This window comes from Ceratotherium simum, chromosome 3 (assembly GCF_057802395.1).
Source record: "Ceratotherium simum simum isolate JZ-2026a chromosome 3, ASM5780239v1, whole genome shotgun sequence".
NCBI lineage: Eukaryota > Metazoa > Chordata > Mammalia > Perissodactyla > Rhinocerotidae > Ceratotherium > Ceratotherium simum.
This window is the reverse complement of record NC_141902.1, coordinates 69409841-69428016: the sequence shown is the minus strand read 5'-3', so window position 1 is coordinate 69428016 and position 18176 is coordinate 69409841. Positions and strand designations below refer to the sequence as shown.

The 18176-nt window shown below is 36.7% G+C and overlaps 1 protein-coding gene across 3 annotated transcripts in view; it reads right to left on the bottom strand.

Annotated features, from left to right (window-relative positions):
• Positions 1-18176, bottom strand: part of ETFA (electron transfer flavoprotein subunit alpha) — a 79107-nt gene that overhangs the window by 49078 nt on the left and 11853 nt on the right. For 2 of the 3 annotated variants that reach the window (XR_015551569.1, XM_004421854.3), the window contains exons 2-8: positions 16516-16662; positions 13356-13437; positions 13171-13253; positions 4248-4347; positions 3072-3182; positions 2310-2411; positions 840-908 (exon numbers count right to left, since the gene is read on the bottom strand). Coding sequence is in view for 2 of the 3 variants with exons in the window: in XM_004421854.3 (XP_004421911.1) it covers positions 840-908; positions 2310-2411; positions 3072-3182; positions 4248-4347; positions 13171-13253; positions 13356-13437; positions 16516-16662 (694 nt within the window). In the remaining variant the exon portion in view is untranslated. The remainder of the gene's footprint in view (positions 1-839; positions 909-2309; positions 2412-3071; positions 3183-4247; positions 4348-13170; positions 13254-13355; positions 13438-16515; positions 16663-18176) is intronic. The other variant, XM_087428760.1, reaches the window with a different exon arrangement.

Genomic DNA, 18176 nt, shown 5'->3' with positions numbered 1-18176 from the left:
ACAAAACTCTTAAATGAGGGAGGACAGAATTGAGACTTTTTTGTAAAAAGAGGAATATATATAGAGGCCGGCCTGGTGGCGAGGTGGTTAGGTTCGTGAGCTCTGCTTTGGCGGCCCAGGGTTTGTGGGTTTGGATGCCGGGCACCAGCCTACACACCGCTCATCGGGCCATGCTGTGGTGGCGCCCCACATACAAAGTAGAGGAAGATTGGCCCAGATGTTAGCTCAGGGACAATCTTCCTCAGGCAAAAAGAAGATTGGCAACAGATGTTAGCTCAGGGCCAATCTTCCTCACAAAAAAAAAAGAAGAAGAAGAAGAAGAATATATTCATGTAATACTGTATAATTAAAAACTAAAATATTTTTAATTTTCTGATTTTTCAAAGAACATCATTCCATTCTCACTGATACACTTATAATAAGTTCTATCTTTCCTATAAATGGTTAACTATAATTTAAAAATAATGTTAAATGTTAATTTCTGTTTGTATGAGATTTAATATTGGACCACTAATAAAGAGAAAAACAAGAGCATTCCTGAATCTGAAGTAGGCACTGAGGCTAACATTTAAATTTTTTTAAAAATGGAAAAAACTACTAAGACTTGGCAAATGTAAGAGCGTCACATAAATAATAAAAAAGAACAAGGACACCCTCTCCTCACTGAAGGCTATACCATTTACTTGGAAACTAAGAAAAACTAAGAGAGAAAAGTTGAAAACCAGAAAAAGCAAAATAATTTGCAGCCTTGAGTGACATACATATATATAAATGAAATAATAAAGAAAAAATATTTCAGCAAAAAGGGAATATTTTCCTACTAAGGAAAATAACTTTACCTGCAGCATGTAGTTGATCTGCCAAATCATATAACAACTTAAAGTTCTCTCCACTTTTCAAACCCCGACCTCATTAAAAAAGACAAAAAAAACAAATAAAGCAAATATAAACTTCATTCCATAAAAATTTTGCAATTTTGTATACCTGAGTGAATCTTCATATTACACATCTGCCATATTAAGCATGCCATCTCCTCTATAAAGCCTTTCCTGACTTCTCCGATGATATTCCTATATTCCTCCTATAAAGCATTCAACACTACTATAATTAACTAACTAGTTAACGAATTGTATAATTAGTCTTTAAAATCCGTCTTCCCCCCTAGAACAAAAACTCTTTAACTGCAGGATCCATAGCTATCTTGGTCATTGCTATATCCATAATATTTAGCAAAACTTCACTAACTGACTGAATGAAATTATTTGAATGTAAGTCATTCCACTAGACTTTAAACTTCTTAAGAGCAAGAACACTCCACCTTTTCCTCTGTTTCTCCAGCACTTTAGAATGGGCTTTGCATAGAAGAGATATCCAATAAACATTCCGTGAATAAATGAGTCAGATATATCTTTTTGAAATATTAAATGATTTCCTCTCAATGCCGCTTGCAATACAAGGCTGTTTGGAAACAATTATTTCATTTGATGTTTAGTTTGGAAAGATTTTTTTTTTTTTTTTTTTAAAGATTTTATTTATTTATTTTTCCCCCAAAGCCCCAGCACATAGTTGTCTGTCATAGCTGCACATCCTTCTAGTTGCTGCATGTGGGATGCGGCCCCAGCATGGCTGGAGGAGTGGTGCCTCGGTGCGCACCCGGGATCCGAACCCGGGCCGCCGGCAGCGGAGAGCACGCACTCAACCGCCAAGCCACGGGGCCGGCCCTAGTTTGGAAAGATTTTAAAATCATAGCAGTAATTATTTTTTCAAGAAGTAAGTCAGTAGGCTATAAAAAGTTTTTTTTTTTAATAAGGAACATGATATACAAAAAGAAGCAAGTCTTGTGCAATATTAACAGCTTTGATATTGAATGTGAAGCAACTTTCAACGAGTTATCCATAGAGACCTGGACAACCCTGGAAGTCTTTCAAAGTAGAGTGAAGAGTGGGGATCATACAACACGGCTCTGAGTTTCCAACCAGTTCTTCCTATGATTTAGAAGCCAACCATACTCTCCAGAATAACACGGAAGTCAGTCAATAAGACAAAGACACCAAGGGACAAAGCTATGGAGATGAGATTTGTACCATGCTCCCCCTGGTGCCAGTGAAACAGATTTGCAACAGAAAGCCCAAATTGTGTATTAATGATTTCATTTTCCTAATTGGTAAAATGGGAATAATACTTGCAACTTACCTACTTCTTACACTTGAAAAACACTCTGTACCTCTCTAAAATAAATATTAATAAAATCAAAGTATTTTAAGTTTACATCATATTTTTAAATTAATACATTATAATATTCCACTTACCACCAGATACTACCACTTTGGCACCAGTTAGCTCTGGTCGATCACTTTTTGTTAATTTCTGGTCAAGCCATTCTGATATCCCCACTGGGGAAGTACTTGATGCTGCATACATTGATACATATAACAAAACAATAAGTTCAAATTCTATAATAATAATTTTTAAGAGAAACACACAAAGAATTAATTTCATAACATTTAAGTTTTTTAGTTACTGTGAATTTTTTGTGCTCCTAACTTCATTCTCTCTAATTTTTGGAAAGACTTAAAGAGAACAGATTCCAGCCTTCGCCTCATCAGCTATATGACTTTTGAGAAGTCATTTAATTCTCTGAGTCTACCTATAAAACTGGAATAATTCTTTCTCTATGGGGTTCAAATAAGATACTATACATGTTAAAGTGCAGCACCTTCTATACATTTACTATTATTACATTCTTCCATTCTATTGGATCTCTCAAGTATTAAAACAGGAACAGTGAGAGGAGGGTAAAAAATCTTAACATCACTATAAGAGATTAATTTTAATGGACCCTCTCTCCACCACCCCTTTTGTTCCACCAAAGCAACTATCGTAGTACCAAAAATGACAGGAAAAAGATATGTTACAAATATTTTTTATTTTTGTATAAGCTTGGGAATACCATTTAGATTGAGCTCTCAAATACTCTGCATTACAAATTTAACCAGAGGCCATCTCTTATTCTAATATAATCTGTGAACTAAAAAACAAGAAACAAATACAAACTGCAAATGAAGACTCACCTTCTTCCAAACTGGCACTGCCTCCACTTGTTGCTGCAGCTTCAAAAGATGTTCCTCGGACAGAAAAAACCTTCACTTTCTCATCACACTTCACTGTACATAAAGCATTTCCTGAAATACACAATTTATTTTCAAAAAACATGAAAGGCAACAAAACAAGTATTCCTTTGAGCTTCCGAATTTACTTCACAAAGACAAGGAATAAATAAATGTGGACCAGTTGTTTACAACCTCTACTGAGAATAGGAAAAATGACCATAACACTGAAGAAACATATCAGTGGATATTTGTAAAACCTTGGATGTCTTTAAAAACAGGACAAATGCTGCCTGTCCTGGAAGCAAGACACTAGAATAGTCAGCCACACTAATAAGGCACACTCTTCCTAAAAGGAATACAAACAAAAGCTTCTCCAAAAACAATGCAATCAGTGACTCAATAATATGAGCTGCAACAACTTAATAAAAATGAAACTACTATGCATGCTAAGGGAGGAAAGGAAGTGAAAACATGATAGGGCACACAGAACAAGAAATGTGATGCGCCAAGGCTTTACAAGGATTTGAGACATTTCTTATAGATAAGCAACCACATTAAGAGTGACCTAAACTATGAACAAATATTTCTCCTCAAACACTACTAAAGATGAAAGATCTGATTTGAGAACTGACCATTTATACTGAAACACAACTTCAATTAGAAAGAACAGAGAGTTCACTGCCTCCTCCAGCCCCTCTACAGACCAGTGTGCTTAGCAAAAGATCAATCAACTATAGACACACTGAAATGAATTTCTTAATGCAGATGGAAATGGAGTAGAAGCAGCAAAGAAGACTGAGAATCCTGTTTAAAAAAAATAGAAAGCATGCTTTTCCAGGTGGCACTTACAAAATATATTGAATAGTGAATCTAATTTTTATTGATCACTGGAAAAATCTCACTCTGTAAACTGAATGACAAGGAAAGAAGGAACTGTGCTCTGGATCTATCAGAAAGAATGTCACATCATGGTCTAGTAGCAATTCTAAGACTAAGATTTTTCTCATAAACCTTTAAGATAGCCCATTTAAAGCAAGTGAATGCCTTGTTTTAAAATCCTATCTTCAAGATTAATTTCTGCTTTTAAAATTTACAAAAATTTAACATTTTGATTAATTATTTTCCTTGAGTACTCACCTGCATAAATAGTTCTCACAAATGTGTCAGGTGACTTGATTGCAATGATGTCAGAAATTGGGGCAACATCAAGTTTGGCTGCTATTCTGGGTAAAAGGTTCTTAAAAGCAAAATAAGCAGTGAGTTACATGCTAATGGATGGCTATAAACTATCAGCAATAACATTCTCTAAATGCATATTCTGTAGAAATTTTAATTCACATATTTTATATTTCACATGCATCTTTAGACATACTACAACTTCAAGTACAACTTTTTGGACAGTCTTTGAGACTAAGTAAGAGCCTACCATTAGTTTAACTACATTAAGAGTTTTATGGGGCCGGCCCGGTGGTGCAAGCGGTTAAGTGTGCGTGCTCCACTGCAGTGGCCCGGGGTTCGCCGGTTCGGATCCCGGGCATGAACCGACGCACCGCTTGTCAAGCCATGCTGTGGCGGCGTCCTATACAAAGTAGAGGAAGATGGGCATGGATGTTAGCCCAGGGCCAGTCTTCCTCAGCAAAAAAAAAAGAGGAGGATTGGCAGATATTAGCTCAGCGCCGATCTTCCTCACAAAAAAAAAAAAGAGTTTTATGAGTTTTACTGTAATAAACCACCTTAACTCAGTATGTTGAATTATGACATATGATATTTGCTTTAATGAACATCACTTACAAAGTGCTTTAATGAACATCACCTATAAAAATCCATAGTTATGGATTACTGAATTTAGATAAGAAAAGATATAAAAATATTTAGAAGAGTAGTAAAATTCTCAAATACTGAAAAAGAATATACTTGTATATATTTACTGTCTCATCCACAAGATCTTTTACACAAACCTCATGGTAACCACTAAACAAAGAATCAGAGCAGAGGCACAAATCATAAATAAACAAAAAACTGAGAAAACCACCACACTGAAATGCCAGTCAGAAATACAAGGGAAGAAAAACAATGGAAATATAGAACAACCAGAAACAAGAGCTAAAATTGCAGTATTAAGCCCTCATATATTAATAATCACTCTAAATGTAAATGGATTGAATTCTCCAATCAAAAGACACAGAGTGGCTGGATGGATTAAAAAATAAGACCCAACAATATACTGCCCTCAGGAAACACACCTCAGCTCTAAACATAAACACAGGCTCAGAGTGAAGGGATAGAAGACGATACCCCAACCAATGGCAAGCAAAAGAAAGCAGGTGTTGCCATACTTACATCAGACAAAGCAGACTTCAAGATAAAAATGACAATGAAAGACAAAGAGGAGCAGTATCTAATAATAAAAGGGACATTTCACGAAGAGGACATAACACTTATGAATATATATGCATCAAACACAGGAGCACCAGAGTATATAAAGCAACTATTAACAGACCTAAAGGGAGAAATCGACAGCAATACAATAATAGTAGGGGACCTCAACACCCCACTTACATCAATAGATAGATCATCCAGACAGAAATTCAACAAGGAAATAGTCACCTTAAATGAAACACTACACCAGATAGACTTTATAATAGATATATATATAGAACATTCCATCCAAAAACAGCAGAATACACATTCTTCTCAAGTGCACATGGAACATTCTCAAAGACAGACCATATGCTGGGAGACAAGGCAAGCTTCAATAAATTTAAGAAGATTAAAATCATAACAAGCATCTTCTCTGACCACAATGCTCTGAAACTAGAAATCGATTATATGACAAAAACTGGGCAAGTCACAAATATGTGGAGACTAAACAATATGCTACCGAACAACCACTGGATCAATGAAGAAATCACAGGAGAAATTAAAAAATACTTAGAGACAAATGAAAATGAAAATACAACATACCAACTCTAATGGGATGCAGCAAAAGCAGTGCTAAGAGGGAAATTTACAGCAATACAGGCCCACCTGAACAAACAAGAAAAATCTCAAATAAGTAATCTTAAACTACACCTAACAGAATTAGAAAAAGAACAAACAAAGCCCAAAGTCAGCAGAATGAAGGAAATAATAAAACTTAGAGCAGAAATAAATGAAAGAGAGACTAAAAAACAAGAGACGGGATCAATGAAACTAACAGCTGGTTCTTTGAGAAGATAAAATTGACAAACTCTTACCCAGACTCACTAAGAAAAAGAGAAGGCTCAAATAAACTCAGAAATGAAAAAGGAGAAATTACAACAAATACCACAGAAACAGAAAGGATTGTGAGGGAATACTATGAAAAACGATATGCCAACAAATTGGATAACCTAGAAGAAATGGATAAATTCTTAGGCTCATACAACCTCCCAAAACTGAATTAATAAGAAATAGGGAATCTGAATAGACCAACCACAAGAGATTGAAACAGTAATCAAAAACCTCCCAAAAAACAAAAGTCCAGGACCAGATGGCTTCTCTGGAGAATTCTACCAAACATTCAAAGGATATTTAATACCTATCCTTCTCAAACTACTCCAAAAAACTGAAGATGACAGAACGCTTCCTAACTCATTCTATGAGGCCAACATTACCCTGCTACCAAAACCAGAGAAGGACAACACAAAGAAGGAAAATTACATGCCAATATTGCTGATGAACATAGATGCAAAAATCCTCAACAAAATGTTGGCAAACCAAATACAGCAATTCATTAAAAGGATCATATACCATTATCAAGTGGGATTTATATCAGGGAAGCAGGAATGGCTCAACATCCGCAAATTTATCAATGTGATACACCACATTAACAAAATGAGGAATAAAAATTACAGAGCTGGCCTGGTGGCGTAGTGGTTAAGTGTGCACACTCTGCTTCAGCGGTCCAGGGTTCACAGGTTTGGATCCCGGCACAGACCTGCACACTGCTTATCAAGCCATGCTGTGGCAGGCGTCCCACATATAAAGCAGAGGAAGATGGGCACAGATGTTAGCCCAGGGCCAATCTTTCTCGGCAAAAAAAAACAACAAAACACATGATCATCTCAATAGATGCAGAGAAAGCATTTGACAAGATCCAACATCCATTTATGATAAAAACTCTCAATAAAATGTGTAGAGAAGGAAAGTACCTCAACATAATAAAGACCATATATGACAAAACCACAACCAACATCATACTTAATGGTGAAAAACTGAAAGCCATCCCTCTGAGAACAGGAACAAGACGAGGGTGCCCACTCTCGCCACTCTTATTCAACATAGTATTGGAGGTTTTGGACAGAGCAATTAGGCAAGGAAAAGAAATAAAAAGTATCCAAATTGGCAAAGAAGAAGTGAAACTCTCACTGTTTGCAGACAACATGATTTTATACATAGAAAACCCTAAAGAATCCATTGGAAAACCATTAGAAATAATCAAAAACTACAGCAAAGTTGCAGGGTACAAAATCAACTTACAAAAGTCAGTTGCATTTCTACACACTAATAAGGCACTAGCAGAAAGAGAAGTCAAGAATACAATCCCATTTACAATCACAACAAAAAGAATAAAATATCTAGGAATAAATTTAATCAAGGAGGTGAAAGACCTATACACTGAAAACTATAAGACATTATTGAAAGAAATCAAAGAATACATAAAGAAATGGAAAGATATTCCATGCTCTTGGATTGGAAGAATAAACATAGTTAAAATGTCCATATTACCTAAAGCAATCTACAGATTCAATGCAATCCCTATCAGAATCCCAATGATATTCTTCCCGGAAATAGAACAAAGAATCCTAAAATTCATGTGGAATGACAAAAGACCCCGAATAGCCAAAGCAATCCTGAGAAAAAAACAAAACTGGAAGCATCACAATCCTTGACTTCAAAATATACCACAAAGCTATAGTAATCAAAACAGCATGGTACTGGCACAAAAACAGACACACAAATAATGGAACAGAATTAAGAGCCCAGAAATAAAACTACACATCTATGGACCGCTAATCTTTGACAAAGGAGCCAAGAACATACAGTAGAGAAAAGAAAGTCTCTTCAATAAATGGTGTTGGGAAAACTACACAGTCATGTGCAAAAGAATAAAGCAGACCATTATCTTACACCATAGACAAAAATTAACTCACAATGGATTAAAGACTTGAATGTAAGACCCGAGACCATAAAACTCCTAGAAGAAAATACAGGCAGTACACTCTTTGACATTGGTCTTGGCAGCATCTTTTCAAATACCATGTCTACTTAGGCATGGGAAACAAAAGAAAAAAATAAACAAATGCGACTACATCAGAACAAAGAGCTTCTGCAAGGCAAAGGAAACCAGGAACAAAACGAAAAGACAACCCGCCAACTGGGAGAAAATATTGCAAATCATATATCCAACAAGGGGTTAATCTCCAAACTATATAAAGAACTCATATAACTCAACAACAAAAAAACAAGCAACTCAACCAAAAAATGGGCAGAGGATATGAACAGACATTTTTCCAAAGAAAATATACAGATGGCCAACAGGCACATGAGAAGATGTTCAACATCACTAATCATTATCAGAATGCAAATCAAAACTACAATGAGATATCACCTTATACCTGTCAGAATGGCTATAATTATCAAGACAAAAAACAATAAATGTTGGAGAGGATGTGGAAAAAACGGAACCCTCATACACTGCTGGTGGGAATGCAAACTGGTGCAGCCACTATGGAAAACAGTATGGAGATTTCTCAAAAAACTAAAAATAGAAATAGTATACAATCTAGCTATCCCACTGACTGGGTATTTATCCTAAAATTTGAAATCAACATTCGAAGAGACTGATGCACCTCTATGTTTATTGCAGCATTATTCACAATAGCCAAGACGTGGAAGCAACCCAAGGGCCCATCAACTGATGAATGGATAAAGAAGATGTGGTGTATATATACAATGGAATACTACTCAGCCGTAAAAAAGACAACATCATCCCATTTGCGACAACATGGATGGACCTCGAGGGTATTATGTTAAGCGAAATAAGCCAGACAGAGAAAGACAAACACCATATGATTTCACTCATATGTTGAAGATAAACAAATACATGGATAAAGAGAACAGATTAGAGGTTACCAGAGGTGAAGGAGGTGAGGGGATGGGCAAAAGGGATAAAGGGGCACATATATATGATGACGGATAAAAATTACACTATTGGCGGGCCAGCCCCAGTGGCCTAGTGGTTAAGTTAGGTGCACTCTGCTTTGGAGGCCCAGGTTCGGTTCTTTTGCGGACCTACAACACTCATCTGTCAGTGGCTATGCTGTGGTGGCAGCTCACATACAAAAAGAGCAAGATTAGCAGCGGATGTTAGCTCAGGGTGAATCTTCCCCAGCAAAAAAAAAAAAAAAAAAATAGACTACTGGTGGTGAGCATGATGCCATCTATACAGAAACTACATAGAATAATGTACAAGGAAACTATACAATGTTATAAATCAATATGACCTCAGTAAAACTGAAAAAAAAAAAAAAAAGAAAAGAAAGAGTTTGGGAAAACAATTAAAATGCCATTAAAGGGGCTGGTCCGGTGGCATAGTGGTTAAGTTTGCACGCTCCACTTTGGCAGTCCAGGGTTCACTGGTTTGGATCTCGGGAGCAGACCTACATACCACTCATTAAGCCATGCTGTAGCGTCCCATATACAAAGCGGAGGACGATGGGCACAGATGTTAGCTCAGGGCTAATTGTCCTCAGCAAAAAGAGGAAGTTTGGCAACAGATATTAGCTTAGGGCCCATCTTCCTCACCAAAAAAAAAAGGAAGTGCCATTAAATATAGTTCTAACGTGATAAATAAGCGGTGTAGAAGACAACTACTTTTAAAACAAAACAAATCTGTCAGTATTTAAAGCCTGCTTCAGTTAAGCAACTCTTTTCCTAAACCACCTTCTTTAACTGTTCAGGAAATACTACTAGAATATTGCTACCTAGCTGAGAGGATTCTCTCACAAATTTTACGTTATACAGACTGTGTGTCTTTTTAAAGTTTTAGAACTTTCTAAATTCCTTAAAATTTAATATCTTTTCTACTTCCATTATCCCTTGTTTTATTTTAGTACATCTTGAAAAAAACTTACCACCGTGCTTAAAGGCATACGTTTTTCAGGGTTTGATCTTCCATCTACATGTCCTGAGAGGGTGGATGGTAAAAAGATCTATCTCTGCGCTATCCAACAGGCTTTACCATCTGGTTTCAAGGAAGGAGAGGCAATAACTGCCAGTGTTATTTTCATGCATAAAAAGATGACAAATTTTAAAATTCTAGCATACCAGTAAAAAAAAGTGTGGTATCTCAAAACCACAGTTGGTGAAGGACTGTTATAGGGCAAATAGTTGAGCTTCATCTGATGGTCTCTTTCTCATTCCAAACCCATTCAGAGGCAGCAGCACCAAGTACTATTATGTGACTCTTGTTCCCAAAATTTCCATAAGTCACAACACAGCAATCAAGGCCAGAGTATTAAAATCTAGCTAATTAGATACAACAAACACCCTTTCTTGGTTTAACGATCTTTTAGGTGAGCTGTCATCACAGAAACTCAAGACTCATGAAATTGTGTAAATCATCCAAAACAGGATCAAAACTCTCAGAGAGGAAATCTTTTAGTGCAACGTTCATATCTAACATCCCAAAGCACAGTAGTGGGATGCCATGTTTTTGACTTAATCATCTCCAGGGAAAGGAAAACCTACCATAGAGGAAATCCATTCCATTTTTCAACATCTCTAGTTGGTGGATCTTAGATGTCACTTGGTCAAACTGCATCATTTCACATAAGAAAAACAGACTTCAGGAAGGTAAATGACTAGCCCAAGGTCATGTATGTCTGTAGAACCATCTTACTTATCAATTACTAAACCCTATACAAAAATTGAAAAGCTTATGAGTCTGCAATGTGACAACCTAATAAAAGAAGAATTGTTCACTAAACTCATGTGTTTACATTATACACTGAAAATTCTGTTATTGCCTAGACATTCTATTAACCTTAAAAGAAAAATTTTAATGAGTTCAAATTGATAATTCTAGAGGTTAAAAACAAACTAGAACAATTTATGTGGGTGACTGTGCAAGGTCCCTACATGGTTTGTGGTGATTCATCTCTAGAAGCAATACCATACCACAGATACATATTCACAAACACTACTCATTTTGCAAGAAAAGAGATCAATGTATTGGGAGCTCACTGTTACTGCCACTCAACATGGTTAGCTGATGAAAGAGCTTATATCTTATTCCCCAAACTCATACTTAAAAATCAATGATAATAGAATTGTGAACGTAAAAGGGAAAAAAGTCAAATTAAGGCAACTCAAAGAAGAAATAAAAATGACGAATACCTATATGAAAAGATGTTTGATCTCACTATCAACTGGAGAAATACAAAATTTAAAAAGATACAATTTTTCACCCATCAGATTAAGGGAAAAAAGTGTTAAAATGTACAACACAGTGTTGGCAAGGTTCTCTCACATGACACTGTGGAGTGTAAACTGAGGCATCCTTTTAAGAGAGTAATTTAGCAATATACATCAAAATTTTAAAAGCACATAGTCTTTACCCAGCTATTTCACTTCTAGAACTCTATTTTTTTGTGTGTGTCTGGTTTTTTTTTGGTGAGGAAGATTAGCCTGGAGCTAACATCTGTGCCCATCTTCCTCTACTTAAATACAGGACGCCGCCACAGCATGGCTTAATGAGCAGTGTGTAGGTCCGCGCCCAGGATCTGAACCCACGAACCCTGAGCCACTGAAGTGGAGTATGCAAACTTAACCACTACACCGCTGGGCCGGCCCCTAGAACTCTATTTTAAATAAATACCAGCACCTGTATACAAAGATGTATGTACAGGGATGTTTCCTTGCAGCAAAGTTTATAAATGCAAAAAATTAGAAAAAACCCTACTGTCCATTCTTGGCTAAATACAATTATGCAGCCATAAAAAAAATGAGACAGACACGTTATGAAAAAATATTTTCAAGACATACTCAGGTAAAAACCACTAGCTGCAAAACAATTCATGCAATGTTATCCCATTTTAGAGGTAAAAAAAAAAAAATCTGTACATATATTATAATTTGAAAACCCACAAAAAGAGGCCTAAAAGAATGTACCATTGTTAAAACCTGTACTTCTGAAGACAGAAGACAGAGATAGGAATAAGAAAGGGGATTTGGATACCTTGCTGTATATACTGCTGTACTGTATGCATCCTTTATAATAAGAACGTATTTGTGTACAACTTAATTTATAATATTTAAAAGTAAAAAAAAAAGTGCAGTTTATTAAGAATGGGATAAAAGAAAAGGGAGCTAGGATAATACCCACGGCCACAGAGAGAGCAAGAAAGACCCACTGACAAATTCATTCTCTTGGGCCCCCCCACCTCCTCCCCTTTTTTAAAAACTTCACGCTGACCACTATCCATCTGACAGCATATTCTTTCTTCTGACATATCACAATGCACATGATCAGATTACAGCTTTCTTTACCCTCAGGATGTCTTCAACCACCACACAGCCCTTCCCAACTCCCCCAACTACATAGAATTTGGCCTTGCTAAATATCATCAGCCACAAAAATAAACCATAACTTAAGATGGGTTACTAATATAAATTACATTCACACACAAACAGACAGTTCAACATTGTTTTTAAAGAAAAAAAAAAACTTTTAAATAGCCTAAATAGAGTTTTCTCCATGACAAAATCTGAAAATCTGGAAGTGGCATTCTAATAAATTATGACAAAATCTTTAAAGAACAGAGTTGCCTCCGTGACAAAATTCCAAAACCTGGAGATAGCGTTTTAAACAGAAATTATAACAAAATCTTAAAAGAATAAATGTTAGCAAAATTACAACACTCATTCAGAAAGCCACAATTAGCTATTTAAACAAAGACTGTTGTACATTTTCAGCACAATGAAATCGAACCCTTCTGAGTAGTGACATCAGATTCCACATTCTCGATCTTCTCACCTTTCCAAAGGCAGATGCTCCAGCACAGATGTGTGTGTAACTGAACTGCTTCTGAGTTGCCAAAATCAATGGTGTCAGTTCCTCTGAGAATTAAACACATTCGATAAACACATTTCATGATATTTTCATATTCATATATTCAAGCATAATTTAGACATTACATTTTTTCCACTGGAAAACCTCACCTGGAAGGAGGCCTTTGTATGCATCATGCTGAGCCACCAGAACTTTTGCTACACCGGCTACTTTGCAAAGATCTTGTGCCACCTATGATTAAAAGAGTTTTTAATTATCTACCTAACAGAAAGATACAAATAGAGGCACCACTATAAATATCAACAGAGCGTAAAATCTTAAAGGCCAATTGCAAAAATTGTTCTTATTAGAAAAAGGGCTGGGCCGGCTCCGTGGCTTAGCGGTTAAGTGTGTGCGCTCTGATGCTGGCGGCCCGGGTTCGGATCCCGGGAGCGCCCCGAGGCACCACTTCTCCGTCCAACGTGAGGCCGAGTCCCACGTACAGCAGCTGGAAGGATGTGAACCTATGACATACAACTGTCTACTGGGGCTTTGGGGGGAAAAAACTGAATAAATAAAATCTTTAAAAAAAAAAAAAAAAAAAAAAAAGAAAAAGGGCTACTTAGGAATGAAACAAAATATTAACAAAGAAAATATAAAGCCAATTGATCTTACTACCAATTGACCTTAAACAAAAACTCCTGCCCCAAGAAAGAAAAGTACTAATTGATAAACCAAAACCACAACAGCTCTCTATTCAAATTTAATAGTAAATCGCGTTCTTTACCTTTCGCTCAAGGCAAGTGTAACTTCATCATCTTAGAAATGGTGAAAATAAGGCCATGATTAGGTTCTCTCTCTCTCTCTCTCTCTCTCTCTCACTCTCTCTCCACACACATACACAATAATAACACAGCAAATACATTTCAGACTTAGGGTTTCCTAGAGGTAAAGAGGAGGACCTAATCACACTGGTCTACAGGCCACTGTACTTTATTTGGCAATAATAATTTCTGCTAATATTAAAATTAGTGAATCTGGGCAATAGAGAAAATCTTACATAACAGTACACTGTCAACCACTGAGTTCCTGCCCATCTACATACATGTATCTATGATGAAGCAAAATATTTTCTATTTTAATTCCTCATTTTTCCTGTTTGGCATCAGGATGGGTTTCTGGGAAAGTTTTTTGATCACTGCGATTTCCTGTATACAAAAGGCAGTTAGAATTCCCCTTTCTAAATCTCTTTAATTACATCGTGACTAGTTTCTGCTTAGCAGAGATATGGCAATCATATTATGGTCTTTTGTCTTCTTGTTTACCTTCATGCTGATTCACTAATGAGCAGGCATAAAAGGCTGTGCCTCCTGCCCCCCTCAATAGACTGTAAGGTTGCAACAATATTCATTGAAGAAAGGATGCAGCGTAAAAGTACCTGTGCTGAATCAAGTATTCACTGGCAGACTATCTTGTACTATCAAAACTATCTTTTTTTTTTACTAGCAAAAACTTCAGTCACAACACAGAAGACTCACTTGCTGCTTACAATAAAGTTACAGAAAACAGTATAAAACTGAAATCTGCTTAGGCTATTAACAGCGTCTCTTTATATAGGTACTGATTATTTTTCTTTAAGATTAGAACATGACATGATGATAAGATTGTAACTGAAGAGAAGATGACTTCTGATTTTTCTCAAAATAGTGTAAATAAAACGGCACTTCAAATATTTTTAAAGTAATATTAAAATAATTATTTAAAATCACAGCAAGGGGCTGGCCCCATGGCTTAGCAGTTAAGTGAGTGCTCCGCTGCTGGCAGCCTGGGTTCGGATGCCGGGTGCGCACCGACACACTGCTCGTCAGGCCATGCTGTGGCGGCATCCCACATAAAGTGCAGGAAGATGGGCACGGATGTTAGCTCAGGGCCAGTCTTCCTCAGAAAAAAAAAAAGAGGAGGATTGGCATGTATGTTGGCTCAGGGCTGATCTTCCTAACAAAAAAAAAAAATCACAGCAAACTACATGATCAAACTCAGAACTTACATATCTGAAAGCAGGGCAATCAAAAAAGATGACTTAGCCATATCATCATACCTTGTGGTTAATATCAACCATGTAAGATTCAATAGTTGCTAGCAGGATTTAGCTAAAGAAATTCACACAACTTAACCCCAAACTTGCTAGAATACATTCTCTTAAGATACGAATTTCAAGTAAGAAATCAGACAGAAGCGCCACTAGCACTCTGAAACTTCATATTTTATCACATGCTCTGCATCAATGCCATTTAATAAAAAATAAATAACTCCTCTAAAAACAAACATGCTGGGCTAGCCCCGTGGCTTAGCGCTTAAGTGTGCACGCTCCGCTACTGGCGGCCTGGGTTCAGATCCCGGGCATGCACCAACGCACCGCTTCTCCGGCCATGCTGAGGCCGTGTCCCACATACAGCAACTAGAAGGTTGTGCAACTATGACGTACAACTATCTACTGGGGCTTTGGGGGCGGAAAAAAAAAAAAGGAGGAGGATTGGCAATAGATGTTAGCTCAGAGCCGGTCTTCCTCAGCAAAAAGAGGAGGATTAGCACGGATGTTAGCTCAGGGCTGATCTTCCTCACCAAAAAAAAAAACCAAACATGCTCTCTCCAGATTTCCTCCTCTGAGGTCCAAGCCCCCAACTACACACTCAGCAACTCCTGTATGGTGTGAGAGGGAATTGGTGGCTCAAGCTGGGTAAGCATAATTGGAGCACAATTTCAACTACACTGCAGCCCAGTGGTACAATACTCTGCAAACCATATATAGCACCTTTCCAGGGAGTTAGTTTACAAAGCTGTCCTTGTCTTATTTCAACAACAAGAACAACAACAAAAACAAAGAACATCTTTTACTACCAGCTATAGTTTGGAAAGCACAGTACTTACATTTGAATTCTTATACCAATTAAAAATTAACACCCATGATGTTTTGTCCAGATTTACCACTTTCAGGAATTAAAAGCAATTAGCAAGTATATTCATCAATACAAAAAAGGGATTAGCTATTAACCTCTAAGGGGACTCAAATATTATCATTCTACTTGGTATCTGATGGCACATGATGGTGCCAGTGAAACTAAATCAAGTCCTCCTTTCAAAAGATAAAATGCTTAGCAAGCAAACCTTTTAGCTCCTTTTTCACATGTAGTAACGGTTGTGATATTGGCCATTTAATGAGGATTAGAGCCCAGTTTGGGTTACAGTCCTCAGCATAATTCTCTTTCGCCATCTTTCCCTGTCTCTTGATGGAGATTATATTTGCTATGGTTGACCTTAAAAATTTCTCACCTTGTCACATTTGGTTCCAGCTACTAAGCAGGACACTTCACCTCCAAGATGTTTGGCTGCAGTGATGGTATTTAATGTAATGGGTGTTAGGGTATCATTTGCATGTTCAGCTATTACCAGGGTACTCTGAAATCGTAGCAATGAGGCCTAAAAGGAGAAAAAAATGGAAAAGAATGCTGTAATACAAATAGGTTTTTTTTTTAGTCTAATTGTTAAGCATGCGTGCTTTAAAGAAAAACTGTACACAAGGGGCCCGTGGCGTAGTGGTTAAGTTCGCACTCCGCCTCAACGGCCCAGGGTTCGCAGGTTCGGATCCCGGTTGTGGACCTATGTACCGCTTTATCAAGCCATGCAGGCATCCCACATATGAAATAGAGGGAGATGGGCACAGCTGTTAGCTCAGGGCCAATCTTCCTCAGAAAAACGAGGAGGATTGGCAGCAGATGTTAGCTCAGGGCTAATCTTCCTCACAAAAAAAAAAAAACTGTACACAACACTCAGTTCTATAAATGTATTTATAAAATACCCGGTCAATAGCAAAAAACTGAGTTCTTTGTGTCTATCACTCTATCACTAATATTCTTACCTAATACAAAAACACAAATCAGTGTTGTACTGTTAGAAAAAAAATTTTAATTATTTCAAAACAACTTTCCCATTAATCTATATTCAATTAGAAATTGCTAAATATATCTAAATCTAAAAACCTTAGACAGAACACAGTAACTATCAAATTAGGAATCAAACTACTACCAATTACATTTACTTGCAGCAATACTGCTAAAGAGTACAATACATCCAGAAATAATGGGTCAATTACTAAAGTTGATTTCTATTGCTTCAGGCAAAATGCACTCAATACCAAAGTAACAGATAATGTAAATCTGTCTTTAAAAATATAACACTACACAGCAATTTTGCTGAGGTTTCAACTGTTCAAATATGCTTCCAAATTCAAAAAAGAAGCTTGTAGACAGTATCTTGGAACCAACCAATATCCATCCATATCACCTGTGGACTATCAAGAGATCACCAATAGTTCATGGTCACCTGGATAATTCCAAACACCAGGAACACAGAGATGAACAAAAATTTCATGTGCTCAAAGATTTTAAGGGAAATAAGACTTGTTCACATACAATTATAAGATAGAACAGTTTTTCAATTAATGAAGAGATCCAAAATGTTGGAGGCTGCATATCACAAAGTAGAGAATGATGAGGAAGAAAGGAATGAAGTTTAGGTGTTCTTGTCATGTGAAAAGAACAGGATGGGCACCATAGGCATGAGGAAAGAAGAAAATTCTGGAACTATCCTTGAGGGGAACGGCAATGAGAAATGAGAAAAAAGAAGCACTGATGATTGTGTGGCTTAATTCAGCAATAATCTTCAGATCCGGAGTTGGAGTGAAGAAAATATAGTATAAAATTTACCCAGAGCTGGAAATTTACAAGGAGGGTATGAATGAAGGGAAGCCAGACAAGAGACTATAATGCTGGTTACACAACTAAATCTACAAAATATCTGTTTTTTCATTTACTATATTACAAATATCAATTGTTTCATTTTAATATTTTTCACCTTTTTATTAACATAGTATATGAACATACCAGTTTAACCAGTCTCTGTAGTCATTTAGGTTATTAATTTATTATTATTAT